General features: G+C 38.0%; 1 protein-coding gene across 1 annotated transcript in view; it reads left to right on the top strand.

The window, feature by feature from the left end:
* The window catches only part of TTLL5 (tubulin tyrosine ligase like 5), a 312,098-nt gene that overhangs the window by 3,611 nt on the left and 291,159 nt on the right, over nt 1–17,328 (top strand). The window contains exons 3-4 of the mRNA XM_060095798.1: nt 4,616–4,722; nt 16,235–16,317. Of these exons, the coding sequence (XP_059951781.1) occupies nt 4,616–4,722; nt 16,235–16,317 (190 nt within the window). The remainder of the gene's footprint in view (nt 1–4,615; nt 4,723–16,234; nt 16,318–17,328) is intronic.

Below are 17,328 nucleotides of genomic sequence, written 5' to 3'. Positions count from 1 at the left end.
CATTGGCAGGCGGATTCTTAACCACTGCGCCACCAGGAAAGCCCCTCCCAGGCTGTTTTTTTGGGGTATAGTTAGGATCAAATAGAATAATGTGTATGAAATTACTTTTAAATGATTAAGTGCCATACAAATGTTAAGGCTTTATTTTTATTGGATTTTATATTGAATTTAAAGTGTATTTCTTATTATAAAGTAGAAGATTACATTATTTAATGTAATTTGAAAAAAATTATTGAAGCATTAGTAAAGCTTTGGGGAAAGGCTTCTCATCACTATTAGGTCATAGAAAATAATAGAGATTTGGTATTATATTTGGGTCATTCTCATTCAGGATAATTAAATGGATAATTCTCTCTGGTCACTTTGCCTTCTTGTGACTGTTTGTTTTCTGTGTGCTGCCTCTTACCCACTTCACAAAAATTTTAACTTCTGCTTCAAGCATCAGTCTTTCTGATTCAAGATCTTTTACTTCATGACTGTCTCTTTTATTAGTGGGCTTATAGGTTGGGCCCAACAAGTATTAGGTTGAACTGTATGAAATTGCTATTTTGGTAGGTCAAAAACAGTCAAATATTGAGAAATTTTAGGTGGTTCAACCTAATATTTTAGTAAGCACTCAATAAATGCTTGCTGACTGAGTGACTAACTTAATGAGTAAATAAATGGAGGCTTCATGCTTTAGATCACCTTAGGTCTTTGAAGTGCTTAAAATACATTTCATTACAAAGAATACCAATTGCATTGAAGTGCAGTTATCAGGATTTTTAAAAAAAACAAACTTGTGGTATAGTAATATGTACGTTTTTATTAATACATTAAATAACAAGATCATTCATTTAAAACATGAGAAAGTTAGATTTTATTTTCTAAAGACAGCAACATGAAGACTGTTTTTGCTTAGTTTGCATAAGACCATCATACTTGGGTGGTCTTTGATTAACACTTAAAAATGGGGAATACCAAGAAACATCATAGATGACTGGATCACCACTGTGAAATGTCACCATTTGGTAGCTGAATGATTGCTTGAGAGTGGAGAGTTGCCAAATTGCTGTCCATCCAAATCACACCAGATGAGAAGACTGTAATCACAGGTGATCTAGTGGCAATTTTAATAACTACCATAACTTATAAGCAGTGATAAATGTCAGTGATATTTTGAGATGTCTGCAACAACTGTAATTTGGTATAAAAAAATCTGTAATTTCAGACAGAGTCAAAAACACAGGTTATACTATGATTACTGTGTTTGGTGCCTGTATTCGTAATTGAGAAACATTAAATTTCTAGTAGAAGTTAGTGAAAATACAGGTGTCATTCCACCTTCCCCCCGCCCTCCCCATCCAGATTCACGGACATTATGCTCCTCTTCCTTTTAAACTCCTACTGTTGAGTTTTGATTGTTAATGTTCCATCAGCTCATGTCTATCAGATACCTGTTTTATACATTAGGAATCTTAAGTCAGTCTTGTTCACACCTGGAACAACATGCTTACATTTTTAAAGTTTTGGAAGTTACAAGGTCTTAAATCATCTAAGGATGTTGACTTGATCCAAAGATATATATCCATGGATATCTGCTAGATCTGCTCAGAACCCTAGGCTGTATTAAAGTATTGATGGCTTGCAGTCCTGGACATTAGAGCTAGAAACTGTCCAGGCATCCTTGTTTTGCATGGCATTATTTCAAATAGTAGATGTAAAGGGGCTCTTTTTCTGTATTTTGTTTGGGGTTCCCAAATATAAATTTATATAGAGATGTGGAAACGTTAATTTGATGTAAGGTTTCTTTAGTCACTAAAAAAAATATTTAATTCTGATTGTAAAAGCTGGCTTTAGATCAGTTACAAAGATCATCAACAAATGATTATGTAGTGAGTGCTACAGTTCAGAGAAAGAATACATCACTGTGGGCTGGAGGAGCTAAGGAAGGCTCCAAGGAGGTGGTGAGGTGAGCTGGGCTTTAGAGAGTGGGATTAAACGAACAGAGAGAAGTGGGGAAGGCATTTCCAGCAGGGACATTGGTATGAATGAGGCACCGAGGCTTTGAGCTATGTAGGCTGGATCCCAGGAGTGAATAATATCTATTCCACGTGAAATTGCTTCTTAAAAACCAAAACGGGGCCTCCCTGGTGGCGCAAGTGGTTGAGAGTCCGCCTGCCGATGCAGGGGATACGGGTTCGTGCCCCGGTCTGGGAGGATCCCATATGCCGCGGAGCGGCTGGGCCCGTGGGCCATGGCCGCTGAGCCTGCGCGTCCGGAGCCTGCGCGTCCGGAGCCTGTGCTCCGCAACGGGGGAGGCCACAACAGTGAGAGGCCCGCATACCGCAAAAAAAAAAAAAAAAAAAAAAAAAAAAACCAAAACGTTCTTAGGCTTTCAGGAAAGTAAACCATAAAACTGGTCTACTTTGGTTATTAGTCATCGAAGTTTTTTGTTCTCTTATGTCTGTAAAAGCATAATTTCTTAATATGTACCAGTTTCTGGCGTAAATGAAAATTTAAAGTCCCAATTTTCAGCTTCCTAATCATTTTGAATCTTTTTCCTTTAGCACCACCTGGTGGGAGCATGCTTTTAATGACAATGCAACGTCTGCCTTAAGTGTGTTTGGGTCGACCTTACTGAACTAATGATTCATCTACTACCTCTTTTCTCTTTTCAGAGGTTGTAAGTGAAAAGATTCTGTGTCAGGGATTTGGCTTTCTATAGATAGTACGGCTAAGGCCTTGGCTCTTCTCAGCTGTGTATGTTTATTGTGTTCCTGACTCTTGTCAGGCATTTTTACCTTTTATCCGTAATCCATTGTTTTTAAGTGCTAAGGCACAGTGGTGCCAGTTTGCAGCTAGAGATGGATTGACAAGGAACTTTCGATTGTTTCCAGAGTTTCTGTCTAAGACTTGATAGTTTAGGCTGCCTAATTTTTCCTCTGTCCTCTGACTTAGAAATATAGTGGAAAAAATTAAAGTTGGAAGAGAGCATAGGAATCATCTGGCCCTATACCCACATTTTACAGGTGTTTAAGATTAAAAAGCAAGCAAACCACACACAAAAAATCCTTCTTGCACCATATAAACACCAATTTCTCACAAATGGGCACTGTCACCCAAGTCAAATCACAAGAAAAATGAGCATCCACATTCCATTTCTAGAAACCAGGAAATGAACTAGGTATGGTGTTCTCTGCTTTCCTCAATAAAGCTCTTGGCAGCTCATCCCAAGTCTAAAGGCTGCCTCACCTCTAAGATTGGTAGCCTGGCAGCCTGTGCATTGAAAGCATGGATCTGTTTAAACCTGTATTGGGAGGGTCTAACTTGGCCCTGAGGTTTGTGGTATGGCCTTTGTTAAGGGGTGTGGTCATGTGAGTTTTTGAGAGCAGCCTGAATCTTGGCTAAATGGATCTTATTCCATATAAGGAATTGATTAATTTCAGTCCCCAAAGGGTTGACTTTAAGGTGTTTATACAACAAATCACTGAAATGTGTGATTAGGGAGATGGAAGGGTGGAAAGAGCACAGACACTTGGGTTCTAATACCTGTTCCCTTACTTAACCAGCTGTATGACCTTAAGCAAACTGCTCAACCTCTCTGGACACTTTTCTTCAGTTCATAGTGCAGGCAAGAGGCTTAAGTGAGATAACATGTGAAAGCTCTTAGTGTAATTCCTGACACATAGTAGGGACTCAGGTCATTTCTTTCTTACCTTCATGCACTAAGGCAGTTGGAGATTTTTCTAATCTGTGAATAAATACACATCTGTCTGAGATTGATTAAACAGAGATTTCTGGAAGATAGGAAGGGAATAAAGTCAGAGGTCCTTTTCTGGAGGAAAACATTGTTCTGTTTGGTATAGGCTTCCTTTAAAATATGTGGTTTTAATTGGGGTACTTGTATTAATTTAGCGTTCCTAGCTCAGAATCTTAGGATGGATCATCAAATTGGCTTAAAAAGGGACTATAGGGTGTAAAAGTGGTCTGTCAATTATTGTGACTATTTTAGTTAGGATTCTTATTTGTGCCAGGGACTAAGACATAAATTGTCCTAAATAATAAAGGGAATTTATGAACGCATATTTAGGAAAGACTTGATTCTGCAACTGCACGTTTGCCACTCAGGATCTCATTTCTCTTGTTCTTTCAGTCAGGCTCCCTCAGACTTTCTCCTTTACCAACAGCTCCAGGGTCTCCTTCCAAGGTCACAAAATGACACTTGCACTTCCAGACCTCATTCTCTTACACCATCAAGGGGAGGAGGCCATCTCTCCTGCAGCTGCTACAGAAGAGAAAGCATCGCTTTCTTAGAGGGTCACACGACATATCTCCTGACACACTGGCTCCAGCTGGTTTATGTCCTCATCCCTGAAGCAGTAACTGTAACTGGGGAATGGAAAACTCTGATTGGCTGAAGCCAGTCAAGACCCATCCCTACAGCAGGAACGGAGTTAATCTTAAGCAGACCATCTGACTAAGAATGGGAGATGACTGGTTTCCCATAGGACATTTGGGATGCTTGTTCCAGAAGAAGGGGAAAGTTGCTAAGCAGCAAACCACAGTGATCTGCTTCAGTTGTTAATTCAGATTTTGAGCTGTAAATTAATAAAGCCTTTTATTACGGTTGTAGAGATCATCCATGTATCATGTGGACTGGAGGCTGCAGGAGAATTCCAGTTTTGGTATTCCATGCTGAGGCTATTCTGACAAAGGACAACAATATTCGAGTAATTGGAGGTAGGTATGACCTTCCCCACTGAGGGCAGGGCTGGGCATGGCCCTGATAACTCATCTTACAGAAAGTGATAACCATATTTAGTTAGGGAAAGGGCCTTGGTCATGAGAATATCCTGTTGATTTTTTTATACTTGAAAGGATTATTTGTGATTTCTTAAATTGTTTCCTGCATGTTAAATTATTTTTCCTCTTTTTTTTTTGTTTTAGAATTACATGTACATGCGTTTATTTTTTTGTTTTTTTCTTCCAGTTTTATAGAGAGATCATTGGCATACACCACTGTACAAGTTTAAGGTGTACAGCATAGTGATTTAACTTACATACATCATGAAATGATTATCACAATAAGTTTAATGATACTGTTTTTTATAATTATGGTAAAATACACATAACACAATTTACTGTTTTTACCATTTTAAAGTATACAACTCAGTGGCATTTAGTACATTCACAGTATTGTGCAACCATCACCACTATCTAGTTCCAGAACATTTTCATCTAAAAGTAAACCCTGTACCCATTAAGCAGTCACTCCCCAACCCCCTTATCCCAGCTCCTGGCAACCACTAATCTTTCTGTCGCTATGGCTCTACCTAATCTGGATATTTCATATAAATGGACTCATACAATACATAGCCTTTTCTGTCTGGCTTCTTACACTTAGCATAATGTTTTCAAGGTTCATCCATGTTTTAGCATATGTCAATACTTCATTCCTTTTTGTGGCTGAATAACATCCCATTGTACGGATATACCACATTTTGTTTATCCATTCATCAATTGATGGATAAGTGTTTCCAGCTTTTGTCTCTTGTAAATAGTGCTGCTATGAACATTCATGCACAAGTTTTTGTTTGAACACCTGTTTTTCGTTCTTTTGGGTATATACCTAGGAATGGAATTGCTAAGTTGTATGGTAATTCTATGTTTAACTTATTAAGGAGCTGCCAAAGGATTTTCCACAGTGACTGCACAATTTTACGTTCCCGCCAACAATATATGAGAGTTGCAATTTCTCCATATCCTCAGTAACATTTGTTGTTTTCTGTTTTTTAGAATATAGCTATACTAATGGGTGTGAAGTGGTATCTTATTGTGGTTATGATTTGCATTTCCCTAATGATTAATGACATTGAGCAGCTTTTCATGTTCCTTTTGACCATTTATATTGTCTCCTTTGGAGAATTAAATGTCTGTCAAGGTTTTTGCCTATTTTTTAATCGGGTTGCTTATCTTTTTGTTGTTGAGTTGTAAGGGTTCTTTATACATTCTGGATACTAGACCCTTATCAGAAAAATGATTTCCAAATATTTTTTCCTCTGTGGTTTGTCTTTTCATTCTCTTGATAGTGTTCTTTCATGGGGAAAAGTTTTTCATTTTGATGATGTTCCATTTATCTACTTTTTCTCTTATTGCTTATGCTTTTGGTGTCATATCTAAGAAACCATTGCCTAACCCAAAGTCATGATCCCTATGCTTTCTTCTAAGAGTTTTATAGTTTAAGCTCTTAAATTTAGAGCTAAATGGTCTTTGTTCCATTTTGAGTTAATTTTTTTATATAGTGTGAGATAAGGGTCCACCTTCATTCTTTTACATGTGGATATTCAGTTGCCCCAGCATGATTAGAAGATTAGAAGAGACTGTTCTTTCCTTACTGAATAATCTTGGCACTATTGTTGAAAATCAGTAGACCATTAGATGTATGGGTTTATTTCTGGACTCTTAATATTCTGTCTGTTTGTTTATCCTTATACCAGTGCCATATTATTTTTATTACTGTATCTTTGTACTAAGTTTTGAAATTGGGAAGTGTGAGTCCTCTAACTTTGTTCTTCATTTTCAAAATTTTTTTGCTATTCAGGGTCCTTTGCAATTCCATATGAATTTTGGGATCAGCTTTTTCATTTCTGCAAAAATGGCTGTTGAGATTTTGGTAGGGAGTACATTGAATCTGTAGATTGCTTTTGGAAGTATTGCCATCTTAGTGTTAAGTCTTCCAGTTCGTGAACATGGGATGTCTTTCCATTTATTTAGGTCTTCTTTAGTTTCTGTAGCAATGTTTTATAGTTTGCTGTGTGCAAGTCTTGTAGCTCCTTGGTTAACTTTATTCTTCAATATTTTATTCTTTTTGATACTGTTATAAATGGAATTGCTTTCTCAATTTCATTTTTGGATTGTTCATTGTCAGTGTATAGAAATACTATTGATTTTTTAAAATAAATTTATTTTATTATTTTATTTTATTTTATTGTTTCTGGCTGCGTTGGGTCTTCGTTGCTCCACGAGGGCTTTTCTCTGGTTGTGGCGAGTGGGGGCTACTCTTCGTTGTGGTTCGCAGGCTTCTCATTGTGGTGACTTCTCTTGTTGTGGAGCACGGGCTCTAGGCGCACGGGCTTCAGTAGTTGTGGCACGTGGGCTCAGTAGTTGTGGCTCGTGGGCTCTAGAACGCAGGATCAGTAGTTGTGGCTCACGGGCTTAGCTGCTCTGTGGCATGCAGGATCGTCCCGGACCAAGGCTCAAACCCGTGTCCCCTGCACTGACAGGCAGATGCTCAACCATTGCACCACCAGGGAAGCCTTACTATTGATTTTTTGTATACTGATCCTGTATCCTGAAACCTTGCTGAACTCATTTATTAGCTCTGATAGTGAGTGTGTGTTCTTTAGGACTATCTCTATACAAGATCATGTCATCAGTAAATAGAGATTTTACTTCTTCCTCTCTGCCCTGAATACCTCCCTACCTCCCTCTCTTTCTTTTTCTTCTTCTTTTTCCTAATTGCTCTGGCTAGAACTTCCAGTACAGTGTTGAATAGAAGTGAAAATGGGCATCTTTGTCTTCTTCCTGATCTTTGGGGGAAAGCTTTCTGTCTTTCACCATTTGGTATGATGTTAGCTATGGGTTTTCATAAATGCCCTTTATCATGTTGAGGAGGTTCTCTTCTATTCCTTTGTTGAGTGTTTTTATCATACAGCGGTGTTGCATTTTGTCAGATGCTTTTTCTACATCAATCGAGATGATTCTATGGTTTTTTTCCTTCATTTTATTAATGTGGTGTATTACATTGATTGACTTTTGTATATTGAACCACCCTTGCATTCCTGAGATAAATCTCACTTGAGCATGGTATATAGTCCTTTTAATATGCTGCTGGATTTGGTTTGCTAGTATTTTGTTTAGGATGTTTGCATCTATATTCATAAGGGATATCGTTCTGTAATTTTCTTTTCTTTTGATGTCTTTGTCTGGCTTTGGTATTAGGGCAATGCTGCCCTCATAGAATGAGTTCCTTCCTCCTCTTTGGAAGAGCTTGAGAAGGATCGGTGTTAATTCTTTAAATGTTTGATAGAATTCACCAGTGAAGCATCTAGTCCTTAGCTTTTCTTTGTTGGAAGGTTTTTGATTACTGGTTCAACCTCTACTTATCTATTCTATTTTCTATCTCTTATTGAGTCTGTTTTGGTAGTTTGTGTGTTTCTCTAGGTTTTTTTCCATTTTATTTAGTTTATCTAATTTTGTTGGTATACAGTTGTTCATAGTATTCTTTTATAATCCTTTTTATTTCTGTAATACAGTAGTAATGTCCCCACCTTCATTTCTGATTTTAGTAATTTGAATCTTTTCTCTTTGTTTTTAGTTAGTCTAACTAAAAGTTTGTCAATTTTGAGAATCATTTTAAAGAACAAACTTTTTATTTTGCTTACTTTCTCTATTATTTTTCTATTCTTAATTTCATTTATGTCCACTCCTCATTGACTTTAAGCAGTACTCTGAATCCTGGTGTTAGCCTGTAGCTGTCTTCAAAGGTTACATACTGTGGATCCAACCTTTTGTGCGATATGGTGGAAAGAGGCTGTACATGGGTTCTCAGTCAATATTTCAGATCCCATCTTTGGCATTTACTAGCTGTGAGTCTTGTGCAGTCACTTAAACTCTCTTAATCTATTTCATTATTAGTAAAATGGAGATAATAGCTACCTTGCAGGCATTGTAAGAGTGAGATCACTAATGTTCAGCACACAGTAGGCATTCAAAACTTGTGCTGCTTACTCTATTTGTCGAACAGGATCTGCTCTACCTTGAGATGACTTTAAGGTCTGTCCTTGCCCCATCATAAGCCAGAGTTCAAAGGACAGTGAGCACCTGCTTCTGGGATTTGAATTCTCCTCCCTCCCCAAGGGTCTTGGTGTTCTAATCCCCTCAGCAAGTTGCTAGGTTACCACTTAAAGGGACATGGTTCATTCATGTTCTCTGAAGCTGGAGTCTCTGAAGATTTACTAACATTTGCTGAGAATCTCCCACTAAATATGATTAGAGTCAAAACATCAAAGGTGCATAAAAACAACAGAAGTAAATAATCCTCCCCCCCAGCATACTTCTTTTGGTTTGTTTGTCACATAAATGAATCCATGTATTCTGTGGCAATAGACCCTTCCTTTTTAGAATACCTAACATTTATTGGAAATTAGCATCCATCAATGTAATCATGCCATTATTCAAACAATCACTATTTTCTAGAACCTATAAGTCTTTGGATTATTTTCCTGTACATCTTCCTGTGTTTAAGGAAGAAGCCACTAAACTTTTTTCTCAAACTCTGTTTTTTTAAATTTTCTGTATATTCCCAATTCCTTGAGGTTTAATAATTTTCTTCACCTTCCTTTATGAAAAGAACAATTTGAATGAGTTTTGTTAGTTGCTACCTCAGATTTCTGAATTGTTAAACACTCTTGGTCTATTTTTTTTTCTCTCTCTCTCTTAAATAGCTGACATAGATCTGCTCAGATCATAATACTGAGTTAAATCCCCTTGAGAAGTGTATCTGGGGCATTAGTTATCTTCTGTTGATCTTAGAGTGTTAGATTCCAACCTTGTTTTTTCTGTTATCTATTAAATATTTCATTGAATTCATTGTTAATATTTTAGATACAATAAGATTTCATATGCTTTATTTGTGAAATATTCCAGGAGTATGTTTTTTTTCTCACCATATCTATGTTTTTTTCAAAATTGTGTATACTTTGAACATATAAATGGGATTGCGTTTTATTTTATTTTATTTATTTATTTTAAAGTTTTTATTTATTTGGTTGTGCTGGGTCTTAGTTGCAGCAGGCAGGCTCCATAGTTGCAGTTTGCCAGCTCCTTCGTTGTGGCACGTGGGCTCCTTAGTTGTGGCATGCGAACTCTTAGTTGCAGCATGTGGGATCTGGTTTCCTGACCAGGGATTGAACCCGGGCCCCCTGCATTGGGAGCACAGAGTCTTAACCAGTGCGCCACCAGGGAAGTCCTGGGATTGCATTTTAGGGGCAACAGATATTTTCAATTTAATCTTTTCCTAGACTGAAGTATTTTGTATTTTGCCTCTGAATGTGTCAGTTTCATAAATTTGGATTTGTATAGACTAGCAGTGTCCAACAGAAATATGATGTAAGCTGTATATGTAATTTTTCAGTAGCCTTATCAAAAAAAGCAGAAATAGGTGAAATTAATTTTTAAAATATATTTTATTTAATCCAAATTATCATTTCCACTTTTACTCAGTATAAAAAAATCGTGAAGATATTTTACATCCAGTGTGTATTGTACACTTTTAGTACATCTCCATATGGTACAAAATTTTCATTGGAAGCATTTGGTCTGTATTTAGATTTCATAAACGTTATAGTTGAAATTGTAGTCAATTCCTATGTTCAAGTTGTTCCAAACAAGTTTTCCAATAACTGAACTGAGTATCAGTTTTAAAATTGAAATTAGAATTTATTAAACTTAAATAAAATGAAAAATTCTATTCCTTCGTTACACTAGTCACGTTTCAAGTGCTCAAGTTACATGTGGCTAGTGACAACCGTATTCAACTGTGCACGTTAAGGACCCAGTTTTCTGACAGTGAGGCAAAGATACACTGTGTTGCCATCAAAGGGGTTATTCTTGTATTCTAAAGTCAAAAGAATGTTAGTTTTATCTTCATTCTAGTTTCCCATGCTAGTTTGGACCAAACCCCTTAGGGCACTTCACCACTTCCTAGGTGCTTCTGTGCTGACAGTTAGATTATTGGTTCCTTGATTGTCTTTGCTCGGCCACAGTCAGTCCTGGAACTTGCCAGGGGCCCTAGTTCTTCAGATTGTCCACTGCGATGCATGTGAGTTGTTGAAGAGGAAATTCTACAGTCTCATAGTGGAATTGATGAGATGCGTGTGTGTTCAGAGGCTTAGATGTTGGGTGTTTTGCAGTTTGCTAGGAGGACCGTGCCCTGCCTCCTGTTTTTTTATGGAAGAAAACATGGCGAAGGTGGTTCTGTCATGAACAGTTGAACAGGTTCAGTTTGTAGTTGCAGTTCTCCATTTGACTCTCGCTAGGGAGAGGGAGCCCAGGCTTACCAGCTATTTCAGGTGAAGCCTAGAAATCTAGATTTTTATGTGACTTCTTCCAGCTTTAAAAGGTTAGCAAATAATTCAACTTTATACTGAAAACACCACAAGGGATGGACAAACTGTGTCTATAGGCTGGATTTGGCTCCTGGGTTACCATTTTATAATCTCTGGTCTAATATGTGCTGGTAATCAGCATTATTGGTTGTAGGGTCATTGGACACAGAGCATGAACGCGGGTTAAAATCCCTAAAGCAGTCACAGTTGCTTTCCATCATTCCACCCTGCCTCTCTTGCACTTCCCTTTTAGAACATGTTCAGTGTATCTGAGTTGGGTTATAGTTAGTTGGTTTGGATTAGAAGTAAGTGGCCAGGGACTTCCCTGGTGGCACAGTGGTTAAGAATCCGCTGCCAATGCAGGGGACATGGGTTTGAGCCCTGGTCCCGGAAGATCCCACGTGCCGTGGAGCAACTAAGCCCGTGCGCCACAGGTACTGAGTCTGCGCTCTAGAGCCCCCAACCCACAATTACTGAGCCCGTGAGCCACAACTACTGAGCCTGCATGCCACAGCTACTGAAGCTCGCATGCCTAGAGCCCATGCTCCTCAACAAGAGAAGCCACCGCAATGAGAGGCCCGCGCACCGCAACGAAGAGTAGCCCCCACTTGCCTCAACCAGAGAAAGCCTGCGCGCAGCAAGGAAGACCCATCACAGCCAAAAATAAATAAATAAATAAATTTATTAAAAAAAAGAAGAAGTAGGTGGTCACTGCTTACATACCATGAGAATCAGGTCTGCCACTGAGCACAGTGATGACGGCATTTTACTTCTGTATTAGGAGAATTAGGAGAAAGACTATTAATAGCATTTTTATTTTTTAACTTGCTATATAAAATGTATAATTTACTGTGTATTATACTATGTATTTATTTATGTATTAGTAGCTATTTTACTAAGTGTTTATTTTTTTACTGTATGAAATTTTTTTTCTATGTATCAACAAGCTTTCTTTTTTCGGAGGTCTGCATCGTGCAGTTTGCGGGATCTTAGTTTGCCAACCAGGGATTGAACACAGGCCACAGCAGTGAAAGCAAGTCCTAACCACCAGACAGCCAGGGAATTCCCATATCAGCAAGCTTTCCTATCCTAAAAGCTCTACATATATTAACTGACTTAGTGCTTTTAACTACCCTGTGAGATAAGTACCTTTGTTATCAACCCCATTTTATAGGTGAGGAAATTGAGCATAGTGAAATTAAATAACTTATTTAAGACAGCAGGCAGGAAGTAGTAGAGCCAGGATTTGAACCCCGGCAGTTTGACTCCAGACACATACTCTCTCTTTTATTATTCCCCTTCTCCCCCAGTCCCCACGTAATCATTCTCTATTTTTCCACACACCTGACCGATCATCTTCTCCGTGGCCTGGGGCAAGCACTGCAGAACAGTCAGAGAATCGGGCGCAGTCCTGGTTCCCAGCAGTTGATGAGGCTTTGGCTTTTTATGTGCAAAAGTGGAGCTGTCAGTGATCAGTTATCATAATGAAAAAGACCTGGTTTTCTTTTAGTTTTCTGAACATTTTATTTAAAGAAATAAAAAAACCATCTGGCAAGTTATAAGTATAGTACAATGAATTCATGTATACTATTTCCTTGCTTTCACCAGTTATTAACATTTTGCCATGTTTGCTTCACCCTTCTTTCTCTCTCTGAACCATTTGAAAATTAGTTCACATACTTCAGACCTAAATACCTTATTCAACATGTTTATCCTAAGAACAAGGGCATCCTCTCTATAACCACAGAACACTGATGACACTCAGGAACTCTGTCATTGCTAAAACACTCTTATCTATTATACAATCCCTGCCCAGATTTCCTCAATTGTTCCAATTTTGTCCTTTATCTTTTTTTTTTTCTTTCAAATCCAGGATCCAATCAGAGATTGCATTTAGTTGTCATATTTCTTTAGTCTCCTTTATATCTAGAACCATTTACTGGATTTTTTAATTTTATTTTTTGGTCTTTTCATAACATTGGCATTTTTAAGGATTCCAGACTAGTTGCTTTGCAGATGTCCTTAAGTTTGGGCTTGTCAGATTGATTCCACATGTTTAGATTAAAAAGGTTAAAAAAGGTTGAAAAAGGTTAAAAAGAATAAAAAAGTTGAAAAAAATTTGTAGGAATATCATTTAATGAAGTCATGTCCTCAGTGTATCACATTAGAAAGCATATGATGTCATTATATTGCATTACTGGTGATGACGAGTTTGATCGTTTGGTTAAGATAGTGTTTACCAGATTGCTTCATTGTAAAGGTACCCTTCTCCTTTGTTAAAAGCATTCTCTGGGGTGATATTTTGAGATGTATGAATATCCTGTTCTCCAGTAGTCTCTCACTGTTGGTATTCATTGATTCTTGTCCGAATCACTTACTATTGCAGTTTTTGTAAAATGGTGATTTTCTATTTCAGTTTTTCCTTCTACATTTATTAGCTGGCTTTTCTGTAAGGAAGAGCTTTCCCTTCTATGTGAAAGTAATAGTCTCCCAAAGATGTCTACCTCCTAATCCCCAGAACCAGTGAAAATGTTACCTGACTTAGCAAAGCGGAATTGAGGTCATAGATGGAATTAAGGTTGCTAATCAGCTAACCCTTAAGATAAGGAGATTCTTCAAGTGGGCCCAATGTAATTACAGGAGTCCTTTAAAATAGAAGGAGACAGAAGAAGAGTCAGACTGATGCAGTGTGAGAAGGACTAGACCTGTCATTGCTGGCTTTGAAGAGAGAAGAAAAATAGGGGCAGCCTCTGGAAGCTGGAAAAGGAGAGGAAGTGGACCCTACCCAGAGCCTATAGAAAGGAACACAGTCCTGCCAATGCCTTGATAACACTTGTATCCGACTTCTGACCTAGAAAACCCGTAGTATACCTTCTCACTTTCTTATCAGTGTGGATTCATGGGTTGTTTTCTTTCTTATAAGTGAGTTAAAAATCTTCTTCTGTCAGTATTCATTTTTATATTCAGATTGCCTCAAGTTTGGCCTTGGGGAGCCCCTTCAAGATCCTTGTGACGTGTTCTCAATCCTTGTGACTGTCCTCTTTTTTGGCATAGCAAGATATTCCACACCTATCTTGTACTCTCCTTCCCCAACTTGGAATCAGAACACAAACTCCTTTTTTTATATCTTACTAGATTTATTATATTCATATATCTGCAAAGATTGAATGTGTCCTGGATTGAGCTATCTTACAATCTTAATGAATATACAGTTGAGCAAAAGAATAAGAATAAATTACAATTTTTATAAATAATAAACATAAAAGTAAAAAATCCATTTCTTCATAATATGAATTGAGCGTTTACAAAATTCATTGGTTCATTTATCCATGGTTGAATATTGCTTATTGCTAGAATGAAACAGAGTTCAGCTAATTTCTCTTTCTATTGATTGTTTTCATAGAGGTAAGCTTTAGGAAACCTTAGAACACAAACTCTTGAGCAGTGCACTGTGCTGCTTCTTACATTAAACTCTGCACTGTTTTTCTTATAAAAATATTGCAAAGACAACATAATAGTGATTGACCATTGGGAAAACCTTGTAACTGGGCTTTAAAGTTTGCCGCAAGAATGAGAAGTATGGAGTGCCTGGCCTTATCATTCCAATCCTCCTGTGTCTGCTTGGCATGGTGTTCCTGCCAGGGCTGGGCAAGTAGCAGCAGGGATTTATGAATATTTTCACATAAAGTTATAAAAAGAAAGGCTTATCTTTGACTGTAGAGGCTGAATTATGTTCCGGAGCCTGTCCATAAGTTTCTGTATTATACTCACTCAGAAATGGTTCAGTATGCAGTCCTTTTAAAAAAATCGTTCTGTAGAATTCTTAGCTAACAGTTTATAGTGATGCATAGAAAGAGATTGAATGTAATGTGCCAGAGAAAACTTTAGTCTTTGGGGATATATAGAAACCTCACATGATTACAGACATTCCTCTTAGACAGGGGTCACAAGCACAGAATGCTCTCACGGGCCTGGCAGGAGATAAGAATGAGTGAAGCAGGTCAGGTGGGGACGGTGCTGAACTGGACAGCGCAGGCCTGTCCTGCAAGGAGCACTTGCACTTCTCTGGTTGACTCTTGCCTTGCCAGAGAGAGAGCCCAGGGTTGTCAGGGTTTTTAAGAGAAGTCCAGAAATCTAGATTTTTATATTAATTCCTCCAATTTCAAAAGGTTAGCAATTAATTCAATTTTATTTTTAAAGCACAAGGAGGAACGAACAAACCATGTCTGCAGATTGGTTTTGGCCCTCGTGTCAGCAGTTTATAATCTCTGGTCTAAGATAGGCTGGTAACCAACATTGTTGCACATGAGGGCTATTTAGAACGGCGTCCTTAGCCTTTTTGGTGCAGTGGGTGGAGTTGGCAGTATGGGGAAGCTTATGGGTCTCTTCTCAGAATAATGTTTTTTAAGTGTATTTTAAAAATACGTAAGACTACAAAGAAAATAAATTGTATTAAAATATAGTTCTCAAAATATTTTTAAAAACCAAATTTGTGATATGTATGCCTTTTATTAGTGCATTAAATAACATGATCTAGTGGTAGGTCTGTTCACTGCCATAATTTTTAAATACTGTGGGAGTAAGTGATTTTTTTTGGCTGTGCTGCGCGGCTTTCATTATCTCAGTTCCCGACCACGAATTGAACCTGCGCCACGGCAGTGAAAGCCCAGAGTCCTAACCACTAGGCCACCAGAGAACTCCTGAGAATAAGTGATATTTTGAGATAACTGTAACAACTGTAAAAGAATGTTAGAATACCTGATATCTGTTGGTGGCAGGGTCACAGGCATTGCTAATACTATTCTCCTTTGTTGCCTACATTCCTAATTGAAGGTAATGTTAAATTGGAACTAGAATTTGGTGAAAACAAGGATGTCATTCCCCCACCATCCATGTTTAGTGACAGTCAATGAATCTCAGGTTTAGGACTCTTGGTCCAAAATAATCCTCAACCTACTTATAGTAGCCTAAGGATAGCAGTATAGTGTTATTGAGTGTAATTAATCCAGCCACCATCTTACAGTTTATTTCTTTCTCTATAGTTAACTTTCTGGTTACTGAACTTGATTCTGTGTTTTCTTTAGAACGTTATCACTTGTCTTACAAGATTGTACGAACAGACAGTCGCCTGGTTCGCAGCATCCTGACAGCCCATGGATTTCATGAAGTAAGCTCATTTTTACTACCTTACCGTATCTGCTCAAAAGCTGAAAATCCTAGCCATCTAACTGACTGTCAGCTAATAGTGCCAGCTCTAGAAAGTACACGGGACTACTCCTTAGTGATGATGAAGAACTTGCATTGACTTTCTGAGTCACTTTATCAGTTTTTCCTTGAAATACATGGAAAACATTTCCACAAGATTTTGTGGGGGGTTTTTTTAGGGAAAAAAATTTTTTTTTCCTTGCTGTGTTTTTAGGCATGGGCTAGAGGCAGAGTTTCCCATAAGGAATTGTCTAATACCCAATTAAACCTCTTTGATTGCAAGCAACAGAAACAGACTCTGCCCAACATAAACCAAAAGGGATTTATAGTAAAGATGTACATAGAACGGCTAGCAGAACCAGAGGAAAAGCTGAAAAAGCAGACCTTTGGAAGAAGAGAGAATGCAACAGCTCCAGGGATCTGGCAACAGAAGTCTTCAAGACCACCTTTACTGCTGTGGAATGAATCGACTGCATTCATTGTCCTTGTGCCTTTCTTTGCTCAAGAAGCATATTCTGGAGATAGAATGATTGGCCTGGCTTGGGTCAAGGGTCCACTCCTTGGGGGAAGGGAGGGGCAGGTGATTGCCAGGTCCTTTAAAACCAAGGAGTATGTTATTCCCAAAGAAAATTGGGAAAATGGGGATTTGACATCAAAAGGCAAAGGCAAAAATGATGGATGGACTTCCACTGTGGATATTTTGAGACAGTTGATAAAAGTGTGGTTGCTCGCTTCTTATCCTAGGTTGAGGTATGAAGTAGACATTTTGAGGAAGTTCTGATACCAGTTTATATACTGTCTTTGTTGCTGTTTTATTTCCAGGGCTTAACATGGTACCTGTCACATTAGAGGCAGAGAGTACATAATTGTTGAATGTATGGACAAATGAATTCAAATGAATGAATAAATGAATTCTAAGTTGGTTTGCTACTATAAGGTTTTAGATCTGATCACCACTTTGTACCCAGCATCT

This window comes from Mesoplodon densirostris, chromosome 4 (assembly GCF_025265405.1).
Source record: "Mesoplodon densirostris isolate mMesDen1 chromosome 4, mMesDen1 primary haplotype, whole genome shotgun sequence".
NCBI lineage: Eukaryota > Metazoa > Chordata > Mammalia > Artiodactyla > Ziphiidae > Mesoplodon > Mesoplodon densirostris.
The sequence above is the reverse complement of the archived record's forward strand: the minus strand, read 5'-3'. Positions and strand labels throughout refer to the sequence as shown.